This window comes from Clinocottus analis, unplaced genomic scaffold (assembly GCF_023055335.1).
Source record: "Clinocottus analis isolate CAN_PGR_092001 unplaced genomic scaffold, fCliAna1.0.p SCAF_5, whole genome shotgun sequence".
NCBI classification, from domain to species: Eukaryota; Metazoa; Chordata; class Actinopteri; order Perciformes; family Cottidae; genus Clinocottus; species Clinocottus analis.
Genome location: NW_027176207.1, coordinates 12154998 through 12180163, shown reverse-complemented (window position 1 = coordinate 12180163; position 25166 = coordinate 12154998). Strand labels below are relative to the sequence as shown.

General features: G+C 41.6%; 1 protein-coding gene across 1 annotated transcript in view; it reads left to right on the top strand.

Moving 5' to 3' along the window:
- The window catches only part of mtus2a (microtubule associated tumor suppressor candidate 2a), a 42740-nt gene that overhangs the window by 760 nt on the left and 16814 nt on the right, over positions 1 to 25166 (top strand). Inside the window, exons 2-4 of the mRNA XM_068600880.1 lie at positions 10566 to 12830; positions 13759 to 14005; positions 17710 to 17964. Of these exons, the coding sequence (XP_068456981.1) occupies positions 10824 to 12830; positions 13759 to 14005; positions 17710 to 17964 (2509 nt within the window). The 5' untranslated portion in view covers positions 10566 to 10823. The remainder of the gene's footprint in view (positions 1 to 10565; positions 12831 to 13758; positions 14006 to 17709; positions 17965 to 25166) is intronic.

Below are 25166 nucleotides of genomic sequence, written 5' to 3'. Positions count from 1 at the left end.
TGTTTTGGTATTTTTTAGTTGTTATGCTGACTCAGACTTAAACAATTCAATGGAAGTGGTTTTGGAAGAAGTATGTACAGTATGTGAAGGACGTTCAGTTGAATTATAATCTCTTCTCAGACTAATCACACCACCAAGAACATATTTTTGCACATTTTTGCAAAGATAGAAGTATTCAATTTAATAAAACATTGCCTTTTCTCGGCACCGTCATTTACCATTAAAGGCTCCCGCATACTTAAAGTTCTCACCTCTTATTCTTTAGCATCGTCTAACTCGTGTTTGTATATGCTTTACTTTCTCAATAATTCCCTTTATGCTCAGCTTCACCTTTAGGCTACTTAAAGGCAGGGAGGGATGAATCAAGCAAAGTTGGGCAGATTGAGGTCATGTCTTTTACACTCGGTCTCTTGTTCTGATTGAGTTGTCTGCTTGAGGTTTCCAAGTCTACTTTGCAACTGTGATCGCACCGGCTAGCATTTGGCTGCGCTGCCCCGACACGTGGTCAATCAATTTTACTTATGTGCATATGTTTGAGAAGTGCATCTTTTTGTTTTCATTGGTATTGTCTGATTGCCATTATTGACCCCAATATTGAGTCCTTTACTCTATGGGACTTCCAGTCCATCTTGTCCATCAAAGGGCAGCACAGCCTGTGTCCTGGGCTGGAGCTGCTGTACTAGATGCTGATGCATGCGTGATTGATTCATTACATCTGACCTCTGCAGTGTCTGAACAGCGATCAATTCAGCTGATCTCTGCCAGGAAAACCACTCGCAGTAGTGTGTGTTTGTGTTTTGTTGTTGTCCTCGGGCTCAGGTGTTTCTATATGTGTGTGTGTGCTTGTGCAGGTAAGACAGTTTGTCACAAAGCCCTTGAGTGTTGCGCACGGTTGCGACCTTCAAGGTCATTTTATAGGACAGGACAGAGGAGGAAGAAGAGGAGGAGGAGAGATGGAGAAAATTGAAATGATAAGTGAAGTGAAGGAGAAAGAGGTGGAGAAATATGTCAGTATGCCTTTCAAGTTTTTTTATGCACTTTTATTTCAATGAAAGCATTGTGCTAGTTGATGCCATTGGGGCCTGCACATTGTAGAATAATAATGTGAACATTTGTGTTTGTTAAAAGTAACTAAATGTGTGTGGAGACAAGAGGGAATGGCAGAAAGAGGAGGAGGCTGCAGCTATTTCCCTGGCCTGGCTTGTGACTTATAATTAAACAAATTGGAAGCTTCTCTTTGCTCAGTATGAGGATGATACGTGTGTGTGTGCGTGGGTGTGAATGAAGTGTCAACACACATGCAAACACATACTCTACAATTCACAGTGTCTTTGTCTGGAAGGTGGCAATGAGCTTGTTGTAGCTCCTCCCCTGCAGTCACAGGCAGGACATCAGAGGGTGAACACAAAGACACGCCTCCACTGATGACACACACACACACACACACACACACACACACACACACACACACACACACACACACACACACACACACACAGTCCCCTGTCCTGGAGTCAACATGAAATACCTTGTTCACTTGTGTGCATGTGCTTCCGTTTTTAAATGTGTGCAATCTGTTTCAGTGAAGCGCTCCGTTTTACAGTTTCACAATATTTCTGCATTACAATTAGTCAACAAGCCACAACCCTAATGAAGCAAATGAATGCTACGCTGTGAATGAAGCTAAATAGAGTCTGTACAGGACAATTTTAGTGAGGACAGAGCGGCAAGTGCTATTCTTAACTTGACTGTTAAAAGCAACACGCAGGATCATTAATGTTTTATGCTACTTCTCCAGACTGTACAAACATTTAGAAATAAACCTCTCTGTCAGGACAGCAGCATATTTGAATCCTCAAACTGAGCATCATTCCACAGGACTTCTTTGCCATCCAGTACTCGCTCACCTTCCTTTGTCCAATGTTTGTAAACAGTCTTTTTGTGACACCCCACACAACCGCTTCAAAGCATTACCATAACATGGTTTGCTTTTGCACACCATCACCACCCCAAAAGAAACCTCACACCATTCTTTGCTCACCTCTCACTGATCCTTTGCCAATTTTCCCTCCCCCTCGCCCCTGGGGTTTGCCACATTACACATGCATACACACACTCACACATTGCAACACAAACTAGAATCCCCCCTCGCCCCCCCCCCCCCGCCCCCACACTCTCTGCAGCTTCATTTATTTCTATCATCAAATTTCCCTAAAATAAACACCAGTGACTCAGCCCGTCTAAGTTGCACTCAGCTTTTCTCTTTTCTTTGTCTGGGTTGCTTCACCTTGCCAGCGTTGTGTCTGACTAGTTCTCTCTCTCTCTCTCTCTCTCTCTCTCTCTCTCTCTCTCTCTCTCTCTCTCTCTCTCTCTTCTCTCTCTCTCTCTCTCTCTCTCTCTCTCTCTCTCTCTCTCTCTCTCTCTCTCTTCTCTCTCTCTCTCTCTCTCTCTCTCTCTCTCTCTCTCTCTCTCTCTCTCTCTCTGTGTGTGTGTGTGTGTGTGTGTGTGTGTGTGTGTGTGTGTGCGTGTGTGCGTGTCTGTGTGTAAGCATTTGCCAACTTCCCTGCGGTCCCACAGGGAATTCTACTGTCGTTGAATTCTTTGTCTGCAACTGCTTTGCATTTGAAGTGTACTCCTTTCCTCTCCTCTTTGTCCCCTCATGCAGTTTCACGCGCCAGCCATGCAAGAGTTAACATTTTTCTCTGCGACACGAGTAAGGGTAGTGGGTGGAGGGGCTTTGCTAATAACAATGCGGTGCAACCAGCAACTAGTCTGGACGGACACCCTTTTTCTCCTCTCCTCTCCATCCCCGTCTGGCTCTATGTTTTAACTGCAGGGCTCAATGAACCAATAAACACAAGTCTCATGTCTGCCTCCCTCTCCTAATTCTCTCCTCCAGGCTCTAGCAGTCAGTGTTTTTCTAATCATGCTAATCTCTTCACCGGCTCCCCTTTCCTTTTTGTTCTCCTCTCATCTGATTCCCCTTGTCATTTCTCTGTTCATTTCCTGCACATTTGTCTTTGCTTTATCCATCTCAGCTGCAGTCCATACGGGCAGCAAATAGCACAGCAAAACCAGACAGGAAAAGCAGGAGCATGTCTGATTCAGTGGAGATTCATACCCAGCACTTGCCAAAAGCAAAACCTAAAAAATAATAATTAAGGAGATTTTTCATCAGTAAGCCACATTTTCTCCCGGTGTGAAGCTGCCTCTTTGTCTCTGCGCCTGCAGCAGTAATAGTCCCTTTCAGACTGTGTGTGTGTGTGTGTGTGTGTGTGTGTGTGCGTGTGTGTGTGTGTGTGTATATAGGTGCTTTTCATACTGTATATGTAACTTTGCATGCACATTTGTGCAAGTTCAAAATGAGTTTTGATTTGGAAAGTGATGCCTTTAATTGAGTTTTAAATGTTCTTTGTGAGTCGTTCTTTTCTAGTAAAATGCAGTTTGTTTTTCACACAGCTGGAGAGATAACTAAGAGAACTAAGTGTGAACATGCTTTAATGGATGGATGTTATTTTGCTCTGGCTTATGGACTCTATTATTGGCATATTTTGATTTTTAGATAATGTTATGCAATGTTGCAAATACTGCATGCCCGCGTGCAATGCCGATATAAATCATCTTTTATTGCAGATAATCTGATTTTGTCATTCTCTTCATTCAGTTAGGTATGGCCACCCACTTTGACCCGAGCTCCCACAGAAATCCTGTTACTGTTCCCCGTGCGATATAGAATGGCTTCCCCTGGGGTGCACAAAGGCGTGGAGTGGGGGAGAGACGAGGGATTATTTGAGAAGAGGTAGTCTGCTGATGTGCCGTCTAAAATGGGATTGATCACTTTGCCCTGCCCTCATTAACTGTGCATTATTAGGGTGGAAGAGAAGATGGAAGGAGAGAGAAGAGACGAAGAAGAGAGACAGACATGACAATATTTTTGGAGAAACCAATAAAACAGATGGGAATAACTAAAGGGACAAATCTTAATTGAATATAGCTGGGAGCTACTATATATTGTGCTGTAGTCAGACAAGCAAAAGATTATTTTTTAAAAAGGAGCAGCTCTGTTGTTGCTTTTTTCATGCACATACACAAAGTGCCAAGCAACTGGAGGATGATACTTCTGGATACTTCCAGTTGTGCTTCACTGTTTGCTGTGATGGGGATCCCTCTGCGGCACATTGTGAGTTGTTGCTAGGTTCACACATACAAACACTTTACAGTTTGGTGAATCACCACATTTTTGTCTTCTGTGAAAACAGAGCTCTTAGCTTATTTCAGTGCTATTTCTGTCTGTGTTGTGTCGCTGACAGAGCTGGGAGGAGAAGGAATGGATGACTAAAGCTTAGCTTATTTCTGAATAGACTTACTCACTAAGCTTTATCCTGCTAGATGATTGTGTATGAATAGAAACCAAAGTACAAGGAAAAAGGAATACTATACATTTTTCCTCCAAATGAACAAGAGAATGATTGGGGTTACGTTTACAGCATTTGCTAGTGTATTTTTGAATGTGTAAAAGTCCTAAATGTATCCCCATTTCTGTACACACACACCTAACACACACACAGACTTAACACAATCAATGAAAGTGTACAAGGATGTGCAAGGATGATGTCATTAGAGATGAATTATATGCTTTCTAAAACACAGCATGTATTGTATTAGAGGATTGGAGTTTCATCTTTAAAGATAACTGCTACAGTGCATTTTAATGTAAATCCTGCACTAAATCTAATTATGTCATGTGCTAACACCTAGGAGTCATATATTATAGTTACACACGTGTCGTCAGTCTGTCCATTTGTGTTACCTCCATCTCTTTCATCTCTTATGCTTCTATGTTCGTGTGCTGGAATTCTCACGTCTCTGCCGATGTATGTGTGTATGTGGATGAAAGGAGGAATGTATGTGTGTGTGTGTGTGTGTGTGTGTGTGTGTGTGTGTGTGTGTCGTTGGGTTCCCCTGGGACCAGAGAGCTATAAAACCTGTCTACTCTCCAGTGGGGGAGGAGAGGAATAAAGCAAAGTGCCAAAGACAAATGTCCCCTGTAATAGCCACATGTGCTGCTGGACCGACAACAAAGGCGCGCAGAGTGTGTGTGTGTGTGTTTGTGTGTGTGTGTGTGTGTGTGTGTGTGTGTGTGTGTGTGTGTGCGCATGTGTCAATTTGTGTCTGCAGATAAGTGTATCCCAGCGAGACGCAATGCGCTCATACAGTTCGTATGGTCTTACATGTGTTCACATGATTCTGAAAACATAAACCCACTCACACTTACATTTTAAAAGAAGTTGTGCATTACTCGTCCTACCTTGCTTGACTTTAAAGGCTCTGCTAAAATCCTTTTAGGTTAGCTTTTTCTTTTCACTAAAATCAAATTCTGTGCAGCACTGAAAAAAAGTATTACGAAATCCCCCAATGTTGACGATTGAAATCCCCTCAAACATTTGTATTCTCCATCATGAACAGCCTGCTCATATGTCTGACTGTCCCACATCGTGCCGGGCTGGTTGCAGTTTCAAAAACCGAGTTAAATATCCAAACAAAAGCATTCTTTATACCCAATAGATATAATCTTAAAGAGCCTCCTCTGCTCACCTTCAGAATTCAGACTTTTCCTATTCGTAAAAGTTCTTCTTTGACCTCATGTCCCCTCCAGTTTTCAAACAGTCCCTAAGAGAGAAACAAGGATAGGATAGTCCATATACCTCTTAGAACATTACGGATCACATTAGATTCACCACTTGCAGAACAGAAATGTATAAAATAGAAGTTATTAGTCTGTTATTAGGAGCATGCACTCATTAGCATAATATATGGAAAAGGGATTTCAATAATTACTTCACTATGTCTTGTGGGCTTATCTCAGTAAGTCACTGCAGAAACGAGGCTCTATAGCTCATATATGGAGGTTCAAATGGAATATTCCCTTCCATCAGCCAAATTTGCCAAAAGCTAATGCTTGCTAATGCAAACATTAGCTCTCCTGCATCAAATTGCTTCCTTTTTTTTTATCTGTCTGCATTTCTCATCCCTCCCACCACATGTCTGTGTCTCACTTTCACCCACACAGACTCGCTCACATTCAGAGAAGCAAAATAAAGTAGGATGGGGAAGGCCTTTCTCTTTCCTAATTCTACTCTGCTCTAGATTTTATTTAGCTCCCACATTTTCGCCGAGTCTCTCTCTCTCTCTCTCTCATCGTGTTGCATTCTCAGCTTGTCCTTTCTCACCTTCTGAGAAGGGCTTTCTGTGGTTCAGTGCAGCTCTTGATAGGTTACAAGCCTGGGGAAAATCACAAATTCCCATCCTTTACTGAATTTGATCACTGCTGAGATATGGTCTTATTCTGGCCCATGCTCTCATCACTTCAGCGATCCGTCTATCTCCACCCACTTGCTGGGATATGATTGCTCCTGGATAAGTAATATGTACCTGGTGAGGGAATAAAACCCTGGCTTTCAGTCAGCTATTTTACTGTGTCTATATATATATATATATATATATATATATATATATATATATATATATATATATATATATATATATATATATATATATATATAGATATATATATATATATATATATATATATATATATATATATATATATATATATATATATATATATATATATATAGATATATATCTCCATGCATGGGTGTGAGTTCACCCGTGAAAGTGTTGCACAACAACATGGATGCATGAGCTGTGAGTGTTACAGCACATGGCTGACCTTCAGGACAGCCCATCTCTTTCTAACGCTGACCTTTTTCCCTGATGGACGACGCGGGGGTCACGATGGGTATTCTCCAGCATTTCCATGACAACAGAAGCAGGACTGTTAGATTTTATCTTCCTGCTGTTTATACAGAGCGATTGTGTCAACTCCTTGAACCAAAGCGATTCATTACATTTTCCAATCCTGCATAAGAAGGATTTATATTGTTTTTAATCAGTGTGGTAAACGCTAACTAACTGGTGAAGGAATACATTTGCTGAAAGCACTGTTGGCTTAAGTGTAAACACAACTCCTCCAGCCCCAAAATGGTCCCTGTGAACTTCCAATGTTTCTAGAAACGCCTTGATGATCAAAGATGTCCACATTTGTTACACCTGTAATTGCATAATTCATATTCCAGTCAAAGGAAAGCCCCACACCAACAGCAGCCCCGCTTTATCCACACACTCCCTTGTGATCCTTTTTACGTTTCACATCTAAGTAAGTATGTCACCAATAAAAAGAGGTACGACAGCAGGGAGAACCTGTTTTCTCGAATGTATGTCACCTGAAGCATCCGTAGACACAGTCTTTTTTAAATCTTCAGAACAGGTTATTTTACTCACATTGTCAGGTTGTTTGGCTCTTTGTCTGGTTATGTTTCGGGTTTTGCCAGATTGCCTTTGTCTGCCTCTGCTGCAAGGCGGTGTGCAGCTTATTGTGGTTCAGCCACTGTGACCAAGTTTAGCGCTCAGCCTCCCAAGACTGCTGTCATCAGCACAACCTCCAGTACTACATCAGTGCCGTAATTGATCTGCCACCATGTCCTCTCAGAGAATTCTGTCTACAACGCTCTGTCTCTCTGCATCTCTCATCTTTTTTCCTCCCCGCCTCGCTGAATTGTGATTTATAATTAGCTAATGATTTGATTGTGTGTGCACAAGCAAAGGGTAAATAAATAGTAGGAGTGTTCACAGTGTACAGCAGGCAGTGTGTGGGTTATAATACATGTTTGTCTATTTGTCTACCACAATGAATGATCTCTCTGCTGTCCTGCAATCTCATTTCAAACAGAAAATGATCACTATTGTAAAGAAATTATCTGGGATCAACACCTGATAATTATATAAAATTATAGTGGCAAGTGTATGTATTTTTAGATTATTTTGTCATAAACGTTTCTGAATTGCAAACCTTAACTAAAACAAGCTTCCTTCACCTTTATTCAGCTCACAGAGATCCCAGCTTCTTTCTAACAGATTCTTTCTAACAGATTATTCAGAAAATATTTTTTAATTACTTCTTCAGGAATACAAATCATACCTTTGAGTGTTTTTCCTCCAAGTGCATTTGGACAAACTGTAGTTTTGCACCTTATTGGCGCAGCATCATGATCGCCACAAGCAGTAAGATCTGCCTTCTTTGTAGTTCACTCAGTTCCCTGATTTCACTGCCACAGGACACATGGAGAAGGCACCTGCTAATGAGTACAGAGTCCCCCGCTGCACATAATTAGAGGGTGGGAGTTATATTTAAACATATTCAGTGTGATGGTTTGAAGACACATAATTGTCTACAGAATGACCATCTTGGTCCAAATACACCATTATTTATTTAAACCTTTATTTAACCAGGAGAGTCCCATTAAGATTTAAAATCTCTTTTTCGAGGAAAACCTGGCCAAGATAGATAAGATAAGATAAGTTAAGATAACCCTTTCTTCGTCCCGCATTGGAAAAAACAGTAAATATAATCCACAATAGCACTATTATATACAGACAGAATAAACAAGCATTTAAAAATGTATTTATACTGCACCAGTTAAAGTGACCAAAAAATGATTGAATTGTTTTGTTTTTAGCTCAATTTGTTGTGTAGTCTGATAGCAGGGAGGAAGGACTTGCAGTAAGAAACACATAGTTACAGACAAAACACAGAACAAGACAAGATACGAAAAAACCTGAAAGCTAAGAGACAGTGACGTAAGTTAATTTAAGAAACATTTACATTTTTGGAAACCTGCCTCTATTTCTTATATTTTATATTTAAAATCAGTAAATGGTATTAGTTCTTTCTGCTGCTCAGACAGATATCTCTACATTTAGCTTACAGTTTTGAGAGAATATGTTTGTATTTGAGGTAAACGTTCAGACTATATGAGTTATGTATATATGATCTAGGAAAGGAAATAAACTGAAGTCTTTTGTAATTGCTAATTCGTCTGGTTCAAGTCAGAAGGAGAATTCTTCATAGATTACAATTATTGAGGGATTGAAACGTAAAGAGAAAAATAATATTTCTATTTCCTCTGATGATTCTGCCGGATAAATTATTGTATTTTGTGTTTTGCTCTCAACATTTTCTTCGGTGTTTATTGGTTTTCAGTTGTTTTTTTCTGCTGTGATGAAACCATCCTGATTCAGTCTTGCACTGACTAAAAAACCCTCTTTGCCCTCCCAGAAATCTGCTCAACTATTGACTGTAGAGGTTTTAATTTAACTGTACTCACATTCAACACACATGTTGTGTGTGTTTTCTGGACATCCTGCAGAACGTGGCCTTTACATGGAGCAGGATGTGTTGTTGTTGTGTTCAATCAAATTGTGGCATTGGTTAAATCAGCCATATGGCATGTTAGAGAGGACATGTTGAGAGAGGAGTGTTAACCCTCCTGCAGTGATCAGACCTGTAGTATGGATTTATTCCTCCTGAGCTGATGTTTTGACTCGTTGCCTGTGACGGCACCCACCAACCACATGTTGGGAACGTGCATATACTTCAGCATATGAGAGACACCGTTTACTTTCCTTGTATAGTGCCCCCGTTGCCTGATCAAACATAGATCAACCCTAAAGCACTACTTGGTTGCTCCCTTACCGCTTGCTTCTGACGCATTGACAATATCCAGGTCTAACATCCAGTTTGTTTATTGTTCAGTTGTGTTTCTTTGTACAAAACATAATCATAACCATATATTCTATATACTGAAATCATAAAATAACCCCAAAAACATTTCTATATCTGTGTTACCGATTGCCCTCAGTTGTATCACGGTCAAAAAACAAACAAAAAAAAAACGGTTTGCTACTGCAAAACGAGCAACACCTCAACCTAATGCCCCTCCTATGTAGACCTCGACTCAATTGAAGTCAGCCTTATGCCACCCAGTGGTGGGAGGTCCAACATAACAAAACACCACAAAATGGCTCTTAAACCTTATTTATATGTATTCTATAAAACCATTTGAACATATCGTTATTGCAGATGTTTTTAACCTATCTCATTCTGCCTTCTCCTTTTCAAAGTCTCCTGAGCAAAAAAGCTCATTAGAAAACACTTTGCACCCTTCCATCGCTTCCTCCTCGCCTGTCTTCATCAGACATCCCCAAAGAGATTCTGTCACTTACATGCAAACAGTCTGCAGCCGCATATCTGCCAATTCTCTTTTCACTTATATATTGTATTCCTGCCCTGTAGTAAACAGCATTGTTTTAAAATTGCATATTAGTTTCACCAGTCATTGTTTTAAAATTGCAATCCTATTAGCACTCTACTCTTGCTGGTTACAACATAAATTGTATTTTGTCTTGGTCTATATATAGACAATATATTAAAAAAGCCTTTAAAATAGAAACAAGGTAATTCCATGACAATCACTCCCTCTTGTGCCTCCAGTGTCTTTTTTTCCCAAAGGCATCCAGTAGAGGGAACAAGATTGGGGGTGCTGTTCGCAGCAGGTTTTATAAAGCGCTACTATGAATTGTAGAATGGGTTCTACTTAAGTAACTGGTTTTCAAGCTTATTTGTTGCCCTTTCTTACAGTTTCCTTTTGTGTCTTTTATTTCAGATTGAATAGAATCCCACCTCCTCAAAGAGCCATACAAAGCCAGCTTTTTTGACTTACACTAAATGCAAGATACGTGACGAGTTGAATTGAAAAAGGTTCCATGAGATGACATTTTGTTCTTGGAATAATCAACTGAACGGCCATCATCACATAGACCCCGAAGAGGTGAGGCAGAGAGGGAAAAAAACACTTGTAACTCTATAGATGGCCTCAGTACACTGCAGGTGTCTTTAAGTGCGCCAAAAGAATCAGTCCATCATGAGCATCCCAACTGGTTTACAGGGACTGAGGGTCAATGTTGAAAGAGGAGAGACGATTGGCAACAAAACGAAGATCCAGTTCCCTCAATCAGGGGATAATAATGCCAATCAAGTATCTTCGATTGGTGATCAGAAAGGAAGAGGACTGATAGAGGACACCGGTTACAGCACAAGCTCCATCCCTCCTTTGGTCTCGCAGAGCGAATCCCCAAACAAGTTTGTGATCTGGGGCTCTGAGCAGCAATGTTTGGAGCCTGAGCTCAGAGAGTTTGAGCTGTTGGACTGCCAGGAGATACATACATTTTTGGGAAACAGGGATAAGGAGGAAGAGGATGACGATGAAGGCAGTATGAGGGATGAAAAAGGTGATGGTCCCATGTCCATATCGTCAAGCTCAACTGCCAGCTCTGCTTCGACTGGCGTAAGGAGAAATGACAATGACAACAACAAAGTGGAGAGCAGAAATAGGATTGCCTATCATAGCACTGAAGAGCTAGACACATGTGTGACAAGCTTACTAGAGAAAAGGGACACCAGGCCGAGCAGAGACAGGGAGAGACGGAAGGGAGGTCTGAAGGAGTCGAAGTCCGAGACAAATGTGTTTGTCTCCAGTCTGTCAGCTGTTTCCCTCAGCGGGAGCCTGTCGAGTGCTCTGGATGGTAGCGGAGAAGCGCAGTCTCTCGTCTCTCTGTCCAACTTTAAGACCAACCCATACTCCAATACAAACATCACTACCTCAGCCCAGACCAGAAGAAGGGCAGCCCCTTCAGATGGCAACCAGAAGTCCCCTCCATCTCATCCTCAGGAGAAACAAGGCCATCCTCAATACGACAGCCAGGATCAGAGACAGGAGGAGGGAAGTCATCATAGAAGTGGATTGATCTCCGACGGGGTGCTGGGCCAAAGGAGGAAGGCAGGATTTGAGGAGAGGGTGATGCCACCGCGACGGCAACAGCTCGTCCGACCCCTCTGTCAGACAGAAGTGGGAAGAGCGAGGAGTTTAGCAGAGACAGGGCCACGATCTCCCCCCAACCCCTCTCCAGATTCATACAGTAGTGGGTCAAACAGACAGTTTACAAAATCGTCTTTACGGGAACCATCAGATTTTTCCAACCTGTACAGCACAACTGGAGGCTCACAGTACAGGCAGCCCAACCAGGCAGTCCAGAGGGAGGCTCCTCCTGCAGAAAAACAGCCAGCCACAACTGCATGGCGTAATTCAAGTCCTTCAAATCCTTCCGCTTTCGATAGGAGACCCCAGACTCAGCTCACATACAGAAGGAATTGCTCTAGTCCCAACAGGACAGGGGTTGATTGCAGGTCATCTACCCCTCCCCACTCTCCTCTCAGGACACCCCAGGATTCCCCTCGCAAGCAGCCCTCCACGTACCTCATTTCCAGGAATGTCCCTGGAGTGGTTAGACACATCCCGTCAGGATGCAACCCTGCTGTAACAACATCAGCTCAGGGCTATGGCAACAGTTGCATGAGAGCACCAGTCAAAACCAATATAAGCACAAGTGGAATCCCCAAAGCGCCTCTTAACAACCAGCAGAGCTCTTACCACAACTCCAGCCCCAAAGAAAGCTCCCCATCACCTAAACTTAAACCTAAAGGAGTTCGGCCCAAAATTATTACTTCTGTCCGAAAGAATCCTCAGTTTAAGCCCCAGGCTGCTGACGGACCTTATCAGGTATCCTCTCTACCGTCCAGGCTGTCGGCATACACACATGGCCAATCACCCGGGTCCTTCAAAGACACCGCTAAAGACCCATCCAAGCCCGATGCAGAAACCAGAGGAGCCCCAGTGCTCAGTGCCTCCAATCTGCTTTATGATAAGTACCGCCAGGAGATGCAGACAACCCTCTTCCCATCAGGAATGCTCAGCAAGAGTAACAAGGCCCCTGGACACACACACACCGTCCCCCCTGCACACACACACAGCCACACAGCACCCCCAAACCTGGGCAGCAAAGCAGATACCTTCTACGGGGCGCCGTCTGAGGTGAGTAGTACAGTCTTTGATACACGGTAAGTAATTATAATATCTTTCTTAGAAGAATTAAGCTGGCATTCTGACTTCTATTATAGTTTGGGATTGTGCTCATCCTCTTTCATCAAAAGGACTTTCTATCCTGCTGAGATTAAGCAGAATCCCATATTGCACACAATCACACAAACACTGAAAGGACAGAATTTAATTATGATAGTTCCTAAATCAATTAACAGGATATAATTGCTTTATGATATACATTATACTATACATATCAAGTACAAAGACAAAACCTTTGTTACATGTGTTACATGTGCTACATTTGTTGATGCTGAATATCAGTTTTACAAGTTGAAGTCCATTATTTCTCTCCGACAGTAAACCATGTATAATTGATCACAGATCTTCTGCGTTATAATCCCACTCTTTCATGATCTTTAAAATCATCCCTTATTGATTCTGATTAAATAGCTCAATTTGGTATTCATACTCATACAGCGTCAAACGTCAGCGTCAAATATGCGTAAATAAATAGTTAATGCATTTTGAAGTACAAAGCCAACCGGGACGAGACGATTCTCCCGCTTTATTTGCCACTGCATGCCTGTTGGCATTTTGTCCAGCCCTGAGGCTGTTGAGAGACAATAAATTACTCTTGAATTATCCTGGAAGAGTTCAACAGTTTAACATCCCAATTGTCCTGCATGTCATCAGACAGTTTGTGACTCTACTCACAGCATCTAAACACTTCAAGAAAGAAGATTTTTTGTTATCCATTACTGTTTTCTACCAATGATCAGCCTTATCATATTTGAATCCTTATTCACATTGAGAAGTTGAATTTGAACTACTTATTTATTTTTAATCTTGGGGCCTATAATACAGTATATATTTGTAAATTATAGTATTTTTAAGTTAATTTCATTATTTTGATCTTTAGGTGGGAAGACCTGTCAGTTTTAAAGGGAGCACAGCTGAGGACGCGTTGCAGTCGAGGACCGGAGGAAACGGCAGCCTCCTGCGCTCTGGCAGAGGTCTGCGACTGGGTCTGGGAGCTGTCAACAGGACGACTGCGGGCTCAGCCAAGGGCACAGGACCCAGTCAAGGTCAGAGGTCAGCACTGGTCTTCAGCCAGCCAGTCCAACCTGTCAGTCCAGCGACCAGTCAGACAAAAACAGATAACACAGGTAAGAGATTATCCCAAATTATGTTTTAGAGCAGAATGAATACCAGGCGGAGATGGTCTGTTTTGCGCTCCAGTTTCTCAGGTTTTATTTCAGCAAACTTAAATTAGTCACACCAGGGAGAGCAACCTTACTGCGGCAACGAGCAGAGCAAAGATATTGGCCTGAGATGAAGGCAGCTTATCAAAATACATTCTGTGAGAGTCCTTTTGGCTGATCTGATTACAGGGTTTTAAGTAAGAAATACTATTAGGGGACCTTTCCTGCTCCAGAAAGCTGCCATCTACAAAACACAAATAAATATATAAATCAAAGCTTGCTCACACTTTTACACACAGCGAAATTCAAATTCAGATACCACCTCTGACTGCTGAAGTCAGATTTACGTTACACCTCGGCTGTCGCTGGAATACCCAAGTATGGACTTTGCTCATCGGCCTGCTTTTCCATTTATCACTTCCATGCATATTTCATCTGCTCTCTCACAGAGTGTGACATACGTGTTCACACGTGCACTCAAAGACACACGTAACCCAAAACCGCACATACTGAATTGATCAGCATAGTGTTATGATTTGCCTGCCTTCCTTATTATAATCCCGTTTAAAACATATGTATGGTGTCTCAGTGCTACTTGGCCCTTTGGGAGCTGCAGGCTTTGAAGTGCAAAGCAATTAAGGTTTAAGGAACGCGAGTATATCTTCTCGCTGAAATCATCTATCATCCCAGCTGTATCCTGCCTTACACAGACCGCATGGATAAACACCAGCTGATATATGTACTGTATATACAGTGCGGGTCAACATTGTGTGTATCAGTGTCTGTTCTTGTAGGCGATGCAATTAAGTGAATGATGTTGTTTTTGGTGTTTTTTTCATCCATTTTCTGAAGGAATCTGAGCCCATAAAAACGTTAAATATGAGCACTTTATGTTTCCTTTGTTCTTTTCATCACTATGAATTACAACTTTTTAGGCTTTTGTGAAAGAGGTTCTCTCCATCTTGCATACACATATTATAGTAATTATACTGTCTAAAGAAGCCAGACTACTCCAACTACTCACATAATTATTATGCAGGGTTTAAACTGCATGTCTATTGTTATGATAATGAGGAGTATCTACTTAGAGGGCAGGACGTTTGTGACGAAGCTAACTTCTGCATATTGAGGCTCTCCTCCGCTCCTCTTCACAGCAGCGACGCCCCATGCTTTGCTCAAGTAGCTCTGCAGAGATTGCAATGCACTCAAGTATCACATTTAATAATATGCAATTTAACGCTTTGTGGAGGAAATCCATGCAGGTTGCCGAAACTCACCTTGGGCTTTAATTAAAATCTCTTGGTCATTATAGAGTTTTTACCAGCTGCCTGTCTCATTGAGTTTTCAAAGCCCAATTTACATTATCCATCTCAAGTAAGGATATTATCTTTATCAGGGAAAGCCAATGGTTTAAGATGTTTTCATTTCTCGGGAGTTGTTGAGAGACTGTACGTGGTGTTTCAGACTTAAGGGGAAAGTTTTATTCAAATCTTTGCAATAGCTTAAGAGAGAAAACTACAAGCCCAGAAAAAACACCCAGGCTTTTGTGATTTATGATGCATTTGCAAAATCATACTTTGATGATGTTTTTGAACCAGAGGACAGAACAGAACGAGAGGACAGTCAAAGTCATATTCATTATTCCATTCCCTTCCTACTCCTTTTTAGATTGTTATGAATAATGTGCATCTTCATTTAACAAGAGCTTAGCTCTGCGCTATCGAGGCTGAAGGTGTTTGTCAGGCTCACTTCCCTCATTCGTCTCTCAGAGGGGACGAGTGGAGTGGTGGGGAGCAGGAGGAAAATGAGGGCATTTATCTTTAATGATCCTGACCTTCTCACTGAAGAGGCGCGAGCTCCAATCTAATAAACAGAACGCGTGGCACACAGGCAGATATTGAGGAAGGAGGTGATGAGGACGCTGATGAAGCTGGAGGGGAGATACACAGGAGACTTTTCTCCCTCGCACTGTCCCATTTTGTTTCTTACCAACAGAGCTTGTATTCGTCTTCTCAGAGCTCTTCCTTTCTTATATTGATGCAGCGGCTTTCCTGTAGCATGTGGAGCCCACAGCTGTGCCAAATAGTTGAGGAGAGAAAGGCTGCCTATGCTTTATCTCTGCAGCTAGCAGGGGATCATTCTTCTCTTCTGTCTAGGATCTAAATCATGTACTGCAGGCTGGGGTTCCTATCCCGGGCCCGAGGATTTGCCCACTGCCCACTGTGTGTAAATGTCTGCAGCCTTGGTTGTTCATGTCTGCACATTTCCTCGTTTTGGCTGTCGGAAACCATGGATTACCGAGAGCCCCATTGCTCGCTGAGAATAGCTGCCGTTATGTAGCTTCAATTGCTTTTTTTTTCCTCCCCTCAATTCCCTGACTTTTCTTTCTTTTTCGCTCTCAATATGTGTTTTCCCTTTATCTTCCTCTCTCTTTTAAATCAACCTTTAATATTAATTTTTGGTTTTTAAGTCCTGAACGTTAGAGGAATGGATTTTATGCAATTTGCATAACTGCAGAATCAATGTACTGCCTACAATAACGAGGAATGACTTAACGTGTAATGAACTGTAAACACAGGCAACAGTATATGAATGTATTGGAGATGTATATCATTTGTGTTATAAATTGTCGGTGTCATATCGAACGTCATAACAGTTTTGGCATCAGACAAGCTGTTGGCCGCCGGCCCAGTCTGTGAGCACGGTCAGAGCCAAAAGCAGCTTTTACCAGGTTGTTGTGTATATTGTTATCATATTTGCTTGCCGTAGCAATCAGAGTCATAACACAAAACGTCTTGGTAACCACTGAGCGCTTGTGAACACAGGAGGATGAATGATCACAGGGGAAATAAACATCAAGGCTGAACTGAATGCCCTGCTTTTTGTTGCTATGTAGTCCCAGACACAATTTGACTTTCTCCTCCTGTGGCGCTGTCCGTTCAGCACCACAGCCTGCAGCTCAAACAAAGTGAGCAAAATGCAGCTAATTGACCCTTTGCCAAATCCCGCCCCTCGAACGTGGACTCGCCAGTAGCGTCTCCCAGCTCTAAACAGAGTCCCACAATTATTCTGTTTGCACTATAATCTTGTGCAATCTTTTACGATTACTTAGAAAGGTTGGAAGGAGCTATACATTTCTAAAACTTTACATTTCTTCATACAAACTCATGCTAACATTAGCAGAGTGTGTTAGCACATCATTAGGAGGAACTCTTTTGTTATCTCATTGTCTTCCATCTCGATCGCAAGGCTCACTGTGATCTGTCGGCTTTAGCCTCTGTCTTTATCTATTCAACCTGTGTTTGCTGCTCAATCCGTTTGACATCCTGTATATATCCTACAAGCGCATGTTGGATTACTTTCTGTCTGTTCTCTCAGAAATAGCATTTTGATAATATTTCAGCAGGAGTGCAGTTAATGACAGTGTGGGCTCCATGGTTGCGCCAATAGCCTGATGGAGTACCAGAATAGCGGCGGCGACAAAGGGTCACCGGATAAATTCAATGCAGTTAATGATTTGTTTGCTTTTGTCGGCTAAGTGTCTGGCTGCTGCTGTAATATCAGTTCATCTGAGGACACCACATGTACATTTAACAGAATATAGTATTATTTGGGTTTTCACAATGACAACATGATTCTTCATTGTGCTTTTTCTTCATTGTGAACAGACGACCAAGTTTTCACCCATCATGCTCCTCCTCCTGCTCCAGCGACAGCAGCACCACAGCCCCAGCCCATGTCTTCCAGGTCTCTGCTTCCCAAAGCGAGCCAGTCAGGCCTGCGCCCTCCAGGTTTCAGCTCCAGCCGCCTACCCGCGGGCCGCCTGGCAGCCTTCGGCTTCGTCAGGAGCTCCAGCGTCTCATCTGCCTCCTCGGCCCACTCTGCTGACAGCACACAGAGTGGCCCCAGCAGGACAGCTCACCGTGAGTCCCACTCCATACAAAATCCATCTATACCAGTGCTACCGTTTGTGAGAAATTTACTGCTGTCTATTTTAAGAAGTACACTGTATCATCACCATACTGTGTTCATTGCTGAGTTTCTTCCATCCCATCATGAATGTAGTTTGCATAAACGACCGCCTCCCACATTCATTATGTTACAGTTTGCTTTCTCTTCCCGAGCTCCACCCCGCTGACAATGTATTCTTCACCATGTGTTTTCATACACAAGCACCGGGTCAATAATAACCTGTCGGGCCGCTGTTTTTCAAAGCTCATTCTCTGTAACACATGACACAATACAGAGAATATTTTTAGTAATAGACGATGCCACTGCTAGGTATTATATTTAGACAAAGTTTCCCTGTGTGATGTGCATGTATCACACATGATTGACCCAAATAGATCGCACTAATATTCATTAATTAAAGTCATAATCATTAAGGCCAGAGGTGTGGAACATTGTGATGTAATTGCTAAATTTGCCCTCAGATGATTCTTTAGAATAATCAATAAAAAGGTGATGACATGGTGCAAAAGTTGGACTTATATTACAGATAAGGCAGAACGACTTACTTTATAAAAGTAGAAAATATAATGTCCCACAACTGGGATACACTGAAAAGGCACAATACTTCCCCCATTTGACAGCTCAGCCTTTTTGTCTTAAATCTATGAAAAAATAACAACGCACGCGTCATTCCCCGGTCTCATCAGTAATTTAACAGGTTCTCAACTAGGTCTGTGCTTCAGATGTGCTGCAGATTCAGACTTTAGGCGAGATAATAGTACAATATGAGTATTGTTCATTCTCACAGTCGTGGAGAACTGGAGCTGTACTCACAGTTGGGATTTCAGTGCAGCTTGGCACTCTGGTTGGTTAGTTGGCTGTATTTGTAGCTGCATGTGTTTTTAATGTGACCTACATAGGGAATGCTTGCTCTTCCTCTCCCAGTTACAGTTGACGTAAGCACCTCCATTCTCACGCACGCCAGGCCCCCTGTTATGTCATCACTCCTCTTCCGCCTGCCCCCCTTTTGTATACACTTTTTCCCTCCCTTTTTTCTCTCCCTCATTGGTTGGAAATTAATACACTATGTGAGGGAGGCACCCGTTCAGCTACTGTGGAACAGGAAAAAAGGACTCCCTCGGGTTTCCACAGCAGTGTTTTTTTAAAATTTTTTAATTAAAAATGTGGCATAAATGTGGAGATTTTCCTGTTTTTTTATAGCTTCAGGTTTCATACAGGCCTATACATTTAATTTAAAAGTACTACCTAATACCTTTTCATTTGCAAGTGCCTTCATCATTAGATTTTGAGTAGTGCTCGAATTGCATTGTAAGTATTGACCAAGTGTGTTTGCATGTGTTGGACTGAAAGGATTCATGGTTTCAGTAATTCTTTAGGCAAGAATGACAAACATTTACTGTATCCAGCTTCCTCCTCTTTTCTGACCAAACAATTAATCAATGGATTAAGAAAACAATCATTAGCTGGAGTTTGTCTTTTGATACCTATACATGAAGTGAATGGTTGCACATGGTGACATGAAATTCCTCCATACTGGATTTTCTATGAACCTGAATTTTTTGTCGAACATGTTAGATTATATTCTGCTATATTTTTTAAATATATCTCAAATGCTATGGCACTGTCGCAATCAACCGCCTAAAGTGACCCTTAAAGTAATACTAATACCCGACAGCATCTAAAGTATATATGTCCATTCAAAATGTCAAAAGACCGCAGCAGAACAGGGCCTTGTACCTTGTGCGTGGTTTACTGACATAGCTGGATCATTTCCAGGATAGGATGAGGTAGATCAGGCTTTTCGGTTCCACAAAGCCAGTTTAGATCAATCACTATAGCAACACATTGAAATCCCCTAACATGCCCCAGGGCAGGTTTACTGGAAGTTCACTGGATAAGTTGGCCACTCCCACCGGACAAAAAGCAGCTCCCATTCCTCATTGATGAAGGAGATATATTCATTTTCATAGTTTTTTAGGGAGCGAGTTCTTTTAGATCGCCAAGATCCGTTCTGACATCATGATGACTTCGAGCGCTATCGATTCTGCCGACAAGGACTCATTTATTTATGAGACTTTCTGGAGCCGTACATTGAACATAATTATATGACAGTGTTACAGTACACCATGCATATCATTATTGTACAACATGATTAAGATGGACTCATGATAAGAATACTTATCACTGCTTCAATTAATTGATTTTTAGATTATGAATAATGTATACATACTGATCCTCCCATACACATATTCAAACTCCTAGTTATATGGTAATCTACACACACACACACACACACACATGAATGTACACATTTATATAGTTCATGATACATACGTGCATACAGTACATATATCCTCATAAGTATATATTAATTTGTATACAGCTGCCAGCAGGCACGTTTAAATAAATATAATCTGATTGATTTGGGTGATGTGGCACTTAAAATTAGCCAATACATTTTCTCAACACTGACACGTTTACTTGTCTGATATTTTGCGATGTGATTCTAGCCGATCAGCGGAGGCGGCGTGACGCTGCATTGCTGGCCAAAGAGCACAAATTAATTATTCGCAACGTACAGCAGACTTTTATGTTTCTGGAACTAGAGCATCAACTAAATCCTTCAGACAAGAATTGACCTAAGCTCATGTATGTTAACATATTGTAATGTCCAGATCTATTCCAGTGTGCCTTGTCCAAACCTCCTTTGACATTTTGACCACTTTATAAATATGTATTCTAAACACACACACACACACACACACACACACACACATGGACACCTGCCAGCGGAAAGCAAGAGAATAGAAGTTTTAAAAGTAGAGCCTGCAGCTCAATGTTTCTCTTCCTGCTGTTGAACTCTTCCTGCTGCTCGGAGCATGGCAAGACCAAAATGGAGTCAAGGATGATAGACATAAAAGGCAAAGGATTAAGGACCTTTGATGTTTCTGTGTGCGAGCAGGAACATTAACGCTCCCTTTTGACTCGGTGTGGTGCTTTTGACCTTTAGCTGTGAGGCATTTGAACTTTCACTTTACACTTGAACCTTCCCGACTAAACGGGGCTGTCGCTCTTCTCCCAGTGTGCGACAGACGGAGAGCTTTAACCAGGGGGTTGTCTGGTGTTTTTATGTCTAACCTTTATTTGGGAAACATAACAAAATAAATAACAGAAACATTTTTTGCTTGAAAACCAACCTCTTTTCTGAACCTGGATTGATTTGTCTCATTTGATTCTCCATAACGTTCCCTACATAATTATTATTATCGCGTATGAAACACGCTGGATATCAGAAATTACCATGATTTAACTTAAAGGTTTGGATCCTGCGTGATGATGAAATGCCGAGACTCCAGGGCAATTTAGGAAAGCTAAAAAAATAGGGGTGACCCTTTGTTCAAAGTTAAGCTGTTCCATGATTTGAATATTAGATATGGTTGCATTTTGAAATCCTTATGTTGCCCAAGGCAAGGTAAGAAATATTGGGGCGTTTCGGTGTCACTGCACAAACCCATTTATACACCAATGTTGTGATTGAAAGCAAGATGGTGAAATATCAATGTGCTCGGACAAATTGAGAAATTTGCAATAATCTTCCGTTTATGATTTCCAAAGGCTTTGCTTTTGTATAATCTGCGTTTATTTGTGCATGTAAGTATGTGATGTATGGATGTGGCGATTGTTTAAGATACTGAGATTTTCCTCTTCAATCGGGGGATCTTTGCCTGCTCTTACTGCGATCCAACTCAGATGAAAGAACATAAGGATTGACAGATGAGTTCTCACACACGCTTCCATCAAGGATGCTGAGGGAGCCGCAGCAATCCAGCACCTCCCTCTGACAGAGAGAAGAAAGGCCAGGCTCAGTTCTTCGTTCTTCCACCATTGATCAGCCAGCAAAACAGACTCCATTAGGGGTCTGGATGATTGGAGAAGTCATTAAGGAATAGAGCGATGGGAGGGAAGGATTGCCAGGCTCCAGTAAAGTGGGTTAGAGGAAGGATCCCTGAAGTCTAAACTCCCCACTGTCGTAGCTCTTCAACTCGCTCTGATCAATGGGTAAAATGTGTGTGTGTGTGTGTGTGTGTGTGTGTGTGTGTGTGTGTGTGTGTGTGTGTGTGTGTGAATATGTGTAAAATGATGTGTCAGTGAAGAGGCAGAGGAAAACTACTTGTATTGGGGGAATGTGACGTAATTTGTACAGACATCAGTTCAGAGTCACAATATTAAGGGCTTGGGTTGCCCAAATTACTCACAGTTTCTGCCCACACCCCAATAATGTGGCGTTAAATTAAATTTTGTGTTTATAAGATTGAAAAATTACTTTAAAAAAAAAAGAAGCAGAATAATCTCTTTCCAGGCACAATGTCCCGGTTATTTGGAATAATCCACCGAACGCACTTTAGTTTTCATCGGGACTATTTATCTGGTAGAAAGTAGTTTCAATGTGTGTGAACATCTTTGGTTTGTTTCCAATGCTGTTGACATCAAATTAAATTCCAGTCAACCACACTGATGAAAGTAGAAATTTCAAAAATATATTTTAAGATGGTGAAATACAACTAGAACTATCTGCATGGATACCACTAGATGTATGTTGAAATATTCTTCTGTATTTTTTAAGTGATTCATTGTGATTTAAAAACCTCTAGCATTCAAGACACACTATAGATTATTTTAAGTGAAACAAATCAGATACTTGAGAATAAAATGGAAATGACTTAAACACCCTCACACTCAGGTAACCAAGGTGACTTTGAACTAACCAGTTGCCTTGATGGATTCGTATTTCAAATGTGTTTGTTCGTCTCGCATCGAGGGGGCTACAGGTTACTCTATATGACATTGATTAGCCATTAACCCAATCCTCCCTTTAGTCGCTGACATCCCTTATGGTGTTTCAGGGCTATGTGTATGTGCATTAGAGCGAGAGCATCTATGCTCGTGAGAGACCTAGGGGATACATTGTTAATTCCACTGTGATTGACAGAGTCCATTACATAGCTGACGGGAGAATCCGGCAGAAGAAGCTGATGAAGCCTGTGCCTTTGAGCCACGCTGACTCCATGACGGAAATTCAATCGCCAAAACAAACTTTGCATTATTTGAGTATTATCACCTGCATCACTCTTCTCTTTCGGTGAAAATCAAATAAACTGATGGGAAAACTGAGCAGCTGACGGGGGGGAAGATGAGCGGAAGGGAGATGCAGAGATGAAAGCAAATTCAATGAGACCAAATTAGTTGAGGGGAGAAAGAGAGAATGTAGGAGAAAAAAAAGAGCGGAAAGAGAGATACATGGAGGGATTGGCATGGGAAGGAGAGTGGATGCTATACCCCCAGATGCCATGGCTCAGATCTGGTCCGTGACTCATGCTAGCTCACTGTGAACAGATGGTTTCTATGGTGCATACTCGCACACATATGCACAAATGTGTACACACACACACACACACACACACATACACACACACCAGAGTAGGAAAATTAGATGGGCCAATTAGATATGGCTGCCATTCTGCGGCTGAGGAGAGGAAAACGAACATGGCAGAGGCTTACTGGTTGCTAACTGATAAACTCCAAGTATTTTATCTAGCGCCATCTAATTCGTGGTTTATGAGCTTAACTGATGGTCCAGACTGACAAAAACATTGAGAATGTGAAAACAGGAGCATCAAAATCAGATAAACTTGTAAGAGCATTATACTGAGCCATTTTTCCTCAAATAATTCCTTCTTATTTATACTCTACTATTGTGCCCAGCAGAGTCAGGACAGCACTAGTGGAACTCAACATTCTTAATGAGAAAATCATCATCCTTCGGCATGCTTTTGAGATTGTATGGCCAAATAACACTTTAAATGGTAAGAGCCAGCTCTATTTGAATGTCATACTTATGCCACTTGATCAATTTACTCGTCCACGAAAGAGCGTCGCTCCCTCCAGTTAAGATAGGCCACATTTACCTCTGGTGCCTTCTTGCACTCTGTTTATAGTTTAATGTTTAATGTTATGCACCTCCCGCATAGACAAATTCCTTGAATGTGAAAACATACATGGTTCTGATGCTGATTCTGGTTGATCTGTACCTTTAATCTCGGGGTCCTGGCAGAAGACAGGAGTCCTGTGGATGCTTCCGTCAGCTGCAGCGTTATCTAATCTATCTCACAGTCTGCAGCCAGGTCCAGTCTCTGCATGACCATCACTTTGTGCTTCGTGTGTGCCGCTTTAACCTTGACTTTCACAAACATCTCTTCAGATGCACAAGGCTGTGCTTCAGATACAGGAGGAGTTTATCAATCAAGACACAGTTATGCACAATTTGACATCTGCCGGAAGTGTTTTGAGAGCAGACATTGTTTAGGAAAAAAAAAATGCTCAAACTTGAACTTCATATCCATGGATCTAATTTACTTGGCATTGATTGGCATGCAATTTAAGCGTATTTCACACTCAAGCGTAATAATTCATTTTATATTTACGCAAAACTGTGTATCATGCAATATGGCACATGTTCTGGCACTTGGAATGTACACGGACTGACACCAATCTGCCTGGAGATACAACTTGGCAAAATGTTAAGAAACATGTTGCTTCAGTATTTCAACGATTTCCAGACTTCTCTCTCTCTCTCTCTCTCTCTCTCTCTCTCTCTCTCTCTCTCTCTCTCTCTTTCTCTCTCTCTCTCTCTGTCTGAGAGAGAGAGGATGCAACCTTTTTCAGATGATGTGTTGCATATACTGTAAGCAAAGCTAAAATATGAAAGATCACTGGACAACTATAGGAAATACTGTCCTGTACTTTATAGACATCTAGACAATTAAAAGCTTCAAATCAATGAAATGAAGCTAAGATTAGTCAGCAGGACAAATTGGCGGCTCCAGTGAGGATAACACTTCAAACTTAATTAAACACGATGTCTATTGTATTAAAAAGCATTGAATGAAGCTGACAACCGTCTGTGTGAACATCGAGTCTAATATTACAGGCACACTGAAGGTCAGACTTCAAAATCAACTGAAAGGATAAGAGTGTAATATAAGGATAAGAGTGTACATTTCCAATTTACATGGATACATTACTCATTCAAAGAACTTGATTCAATAGACATCCATAAAACACATGATGCAATATTTTACAATGTGGAATTGAT